Genomic DNA, 5,714 nt, shown 5'->3' with positions numbered 1-5,714 from the left:
CCACTCGTGCCCCATACTTCAAAAAGTATTAAATGACCCCTAATTGTTGTGACTTATTGCTGGTTCCCATGGCTGGATAAAGTCAGAGTGTGTTGGGTATTGCATTAGGCGGTCATCGTCCTGCACACTCGACGACAATTCTCGTCTCGTGTATTTTCTACCCTACCCCTTAACCTACATGTATATCGTACGAGGTGACTACATGGATTGTCATTGTAAAACAACGCTGTCATTGCTCTCGTGTCAACAGCTGCTTTGTTTAGCCCGGGCAGGATTGTTTGTTTAGCCCGGGCAGGATTGTTTGTTTACAGATCTGGAATAGTATTGACTGCGGCGTTAAGCAACAAACAATCAATCTTTATTTGCATTTTCTTTAAATAAACCTCATCATCACAGAGCGGTTTTTACCTGGGGATATTTCTATAGGAGATTGTGCACGGAATCTCTACATTTCCAGTACCGGGCGGTCGGGTAGCCGCGTGGTTAAAGCCTTCGCTCGTCACGCCGATGACCCGGGTTCGATTCCCGACATGGGTACAATGCGTGAAGCCAATAATCTGTGACGTCATTACGTATGGATAACTTCATCTATATCTCTGAAATGTCCTATATTATGACGTCACATTTTAATCGAGAAGCACAGTCAAACAAAAGACGCGAATCAGATAACTAGCATGACTCAAAATATTTTTTTTCAGTGAGATTGCCCAGAAATATGCCTCCGATATCCCCTTGCTTTTACCGGAAGTATAACGACGAGAATACCCACTCAGAAATATAGTACATCACAATATCGAGCAAGTTTCCACATGACGCAAAAGTAAAACAATATTTGATAAGAAGTATATTCAATGAAATCCACCTGAAGTTGGCATGCCCGCAGATGACATCATCAATTGTCCCCTTCCAACTAAGCATGACATTAATTTATTTTAAGACCTCCCGAAAGGAAAATTCGGTTTGAAAAATATCAATATTTCCGCCTTGTATATAATATACTTCATAATGTTATATATGTTGATTATTTAATATATATAACTCCACAATTTATTTCCGAATTACACATTCACTCTCCCAAACGCAAATCAACTCTTTGTATAGAATGGATAGGGCACGCAATAGGGAACAACGAAAATTATTGTTGCGTGTTATAATTACAATAAAAAAAGTCTATTCATGCTGCGCATTCAGTCAGTACAATGTTTATTCATAACGACTGAAATATATGTGACAGTTGGCATTGCAATGCATACATTTCGTCGGGAAATCCACACGCAATAAATTCAAGTAGCTATATGGGGATTCCCCGCTATTTATAGCTTATCACGAATTTCATGGAATGACGAAGCGGATAAGTGTAGCGGTGAAGTATAGCGTGTGTTGCTCTGTAGCGTTACTGTAGCATATTTATAAACATTAGTTCATGGGGATAAACTGTACAATGTGAATGCTACGTAATAATAATGCTGTTTCCAGTAACAGGAAGCGATAGGGAATGTCGGTTAAAGGAAAAGGACACGAAGGGGTTATCTCCCTTCCTTATGTGACGCGAGGTTTATACCTTTCGGGAATTTCCAAAACCTTCACGATAAATAAACCGTTGATCGTGTGTGAGTTCACAACTGACTCATAGCGAGGAAGGGAATACTATATTTGAATATTGGGCATACAATCTGGGTAGGTGTTTCGGTCTCAATAATTTCATATTCAATCTTGTCAAATATATGTCCTGCAGAGTCACCTGTTTTATGAATCCGCCAATGCAGTCACAATGAAGGACTCTGTATTATCTTACGATGTGTTTATTGTATTATTTTCTGTTATGAAAACAAACCTGCACACACAAATTTATTCATTTTTTAAAAACATTTTTAAAGCAATGTCGGCCATTAGTACAGAACGATACATGCATGTGTTACAGTCAATGTCTAGAATCGGCCAATACAGTAAACTACGTTTATAACGAACACGCTTATAACGAACTGACGGATATAACGAACTTACCTTTTTTGCTGTAGTTATGCTGTATATATGCATATAAATATAACAAACTACGGCTATAACGAACTAAAATTAGTGGTCCCTTTTAGTTCGTTATAACCGTAGTTTACTGTATATACACAGGTATGCACATATTGACTAAAATGTTAAGTCAATATACATATTGCCTGAAATATTATACTGATTGACTGAAATTAATCTGATTCCTTAATTTAATCTCTCATTTTAATTTGGATTTATTTTGATCTTAGGTGATCAAAATAACTTCTGTTTACACAGAAAAATTCAGGAAGAAAGCTCGTGTCCATTTTGTATGTTTCTTATCTTCATTGACAAAACATGTAGTTCAATTAAAAAATGCACACATTTGAAATTGTGCCAAAACATGCATGTGAAACTGGAATAGCTCCTTCAAACTCAATTAATTAATATATAAGATATTGTAAACAAATATGTGAAAGGATAACAGTGGTATTTGTTTAAACATACGTTTTCGCATGCCTGTGGATATGGAAAGGGTTTTCTCGCTTTTATTTAAATTTTAAGTAATGCAAACAAGTCGTTCTTGGTCAATTCATTTACGAAAATCAGTCTAAAATCCAGCCAGTCTTACTTTTCCAGCATTATGTATATTGACTGACATATTCAGTCACTATACATATTTCCTGATAATGGCCATTGATTGTAACACATATACCAGTTGACATGATTTAACAGTGCCATCGATATATTTTTAACAATAAATCTATGAAATGACGACCTTATGACAAAACAGAAAATAAGTTTATTTAATACTAAATCTAAGTGTGCATAGATGTATTGAATAAGCCACATTTAAGCCGAGGCACGTTATATGTTATGGCGTTGAGGATATTTGAACGACGCTTCAAACCAGCCTATCTGATTTAACTAAAAAACAGATCCCCAAAGTAAGGTGAAATAGGATTTAACACCGTGTTCAAGATATGACACATATATAGTAAGTCGACAGTCTTTGTTTTATGCCCTTAATGCCGAGCAAGGCGGGATAACAACACGTACTATTTAGTAAGTCTTTAGCATTGCATGAAAATAAACCAACAGGTTCACCGAATTGATGTTCCAAGAAAGCCTTCCGTTCTCCGGGCAGCCGAAAGTAGAAATTGTGCATTATTATCAGGTTGGATTCAGGCGAATGTTAACGGAGCACACGCGTGACGTGAGATATAGCACATTACATTAATGCATATTCTTGGAACTTTCGGAATTACCCTTCGATTACTTCCTTTTACCCCTGTATAGATCGAAGCTTCCCTTGTTATACGTTACATGCTGTCAATAACACTTTCCTCATTCTGGTCAGTGGAAGAATGTATTACGTTAAGAAAATATTCCATTTGAGTGAAACCTATGATTGTGGGGTCGAATCCCTGTTCGCCCCAATTATGTTTCTAGGTTTGTCAGCACCATAGCCGTGTTCGTGGGTTTCACCGAAGTGGTAAACGTCTGAGACCTGCATCACTTGGGGCTTTCCTCCCACATTAAGCTGACACGCCGTGATATAACTGGAATACTGTTAAAAGCGGTGTTAACCCAACTCACTGACACGAACCCTTACTGTAATCTGACATGCTTGTTTACTTGATTCTGTCTGTCCCCTGAACTTAATGTCCACTTGCCTGTTTGAATGTATGTCATCAACGCACTACATTCATTCGACGTTCGTCTCAGTATAAAATCTTATTTTTGTTCCTGGGTGTTTTTTTTTGTAACTTGTTTCTTTGTACGTATGAGTTATATATATATCCGACTTATTCCCCTTTTTTTGTTTCCAGGAATATGAAACCAAACATGATATCTCCACAAGAGGAATGGTCTTGGTCTTGCGACTTGATGTGTGCTGTAGGACAAAGCCAAGAGAAACGCCCAAAAACCGATGGCGTGGACACCGACTCTCTTGCAAACTCATTTAAACAAATGAAGGTGGCAGATAGAGGGGAAGATCACCACCCTTCTCTAGACGGCGGCTATTTTAGCCAATCAATCAATTCACAAGACTTTTTATCAGACACAGGCCACGTGGATGAGATTACTGATAACAATATCGACTGCGATGGCATATGTCGACAAGAATGGTCTACAGAGGAGAGCGAAGTTTGTTCTGATTGTGACTGTAATTCAAACTGGAACGTTGTTTATACCAAAGACCAAGATGGCGACACTCATCTTCATCTGGGCATCATCCAGAAACAATCCAAGTTAGTTATGTGGTTTATATCGTTGGCGCTGAATCCGGACTGGCTCAACATAACCAATCGTCTTGTACAGACCCCCTTGCATATTGCTGTCATCATGAAAGATGCTTTGACAACACGTCGTTTAATGGCAGCAGGGTCTAGCGTTGAAGCTAGAGATATCAACGGCAACACACCACTCCATATTGCCTGTCGAGAAGGACATACCGAAATTGTATCCATTCTTCTTAAACCCGTTATGTTCGAGGAGATTCGGGGTAACAAATACGAATTACCTTATCAGAGAATACCCCAGGATCTTGAAATAGCCAACTATAACGGGAACACATGTCTTCATCTTGCTGCCATGGAAAGCCACATCGATATTCTTGAACGTTTGATACATCGTGGTGCAAACGTGAACTGTCGCGAGCACAAGAGTGGCAGGACTGCACTTCACCTTGCTGCAGAGGCAAATAACATCCCTGTGATGCAGTTCCTGCTTCGGAGGTCTAACATTGACGTGAACGCTGAAACCTATGGTGGACAGACACCTCTTAGACTTGCAGTGGGTAGGAATTACACAGAGGCAATTCAGCTTCTGCTTGCTCGAGGAGCGTGCAGTTTCCACGACTCTGATGATTCTGAAACGTAAAATGACTTCTTGTAAAGAATTATTTAGAACTCACAATACCAAGAATGTACCCTGGTAGTTGTGATTAATTCATATGTACTTTGTCAAAATTAATATAGGTATCGATTGTCAACTGTTGGAAATACAGATTAGTGATTATTCCAATGTAATATGTAAGATGCTTCGTGATTGACATTGTAGGCATTCCGTTTGTGTATTTAAGTCAGATAAACCATGATTGACATTGGCTCAGAATGATTTATACTTGACATAGTATAACGAGTATCGTTTTGCAACAGTATTCGTTACACTTGTGTAGTTATTGGAATCTTAGGACCTATACACTTAATTGATTGCCATAAATGTCAGTTGGGGAGACGGGGTAGCCTGGTCGTTAGATAGTTCGCTCGTCACGCCGGAAGCCCGGCTTCGATCCCCACATGGGTACAATATGTGGAGACCTTTTGTGGTATCGTTATCGATAGTCATGGAATATTGCCAATAGCTGCGTAGCAACTTACTCATTCACTCAGCCAGATGGCATTACAAACGAGAGTCGCTGGTTGTGAGTTCGAACCCTATAGCATCGGTTTGTCGGGACCACGTGTAAACTTGAACCAAACGTTCTGGGATTTGTTCTCCCGTTAGGCTAATCGCAAAATTACATCCGCAAGACTAACAAGAAAGCTGAAAGAAAAACTAATTTTTTAACCGGGAGTAAGAGATACATGGAATCTGAACATAAACAAAAAAATGTTTGGCTTTTATCAAACGTGTATTAAGTGTTTTTTTATCATTTTGCGATACTTATTGAATAGTATGCAAGTGCATGAAGGCATTTGGGTGTACATGTGCACCTCGCAGCT

At 38.9% G+C, this 5,714-nt stretch overlaps 1 protein-coding gene across 1 annotated transcript; it reads left to right on the top strand.

Annotated features, from left to right (window-relative positions):
- The first annotated feature begins 1,641 nt into the window (after positions 1-1,641).
- On the top strand, positions 1,642-5,714 carry LOC139453067 (NF-kappa-B inhibitor alpha-like). Its single transcript, XM_071234690.1, has 2 exons — positions 1,642-1,677; positions 3,816-5,714. Exon 2 carries the CDS (start codon positions 3,820-3,822, stop codon positions 4,867-4,869), a length of 1,050 nt encoding a protein of 349 aa, XP_071090791.1. The 5' UTR covers positions 1,642-1,677; positions 3,816-3,819; the 3' UTR covers positions 4,870-5,714.

This window comes from Haliotis cracherodii, unplaced genomic scaffold, assembly GCF_022045235.1.
Source record: "Haliotis cracherodii isolate W230 unplaced genomic scaffold, xgHalCrac1.p SCAF_9, whole genome shotgun sequence".
NCBI lineage: Eukaryota > Metazoa > Mollusca > Gastropoda > Lepetellida > Haliotidae > Haliotis > Haliotis cracherodii.
This window is presented reverse-complemented; position numbering and strand designations above follow the sequence as displayed.

Coding starts and splice junctions, on each gene's coding strand:
- LOC139453067 (XM_071234690.1), top strand. CDS start 3,820: ATGAAACCAAACATGATATCTCCACAAGAGGAATGGTCTTGGTCTTGC.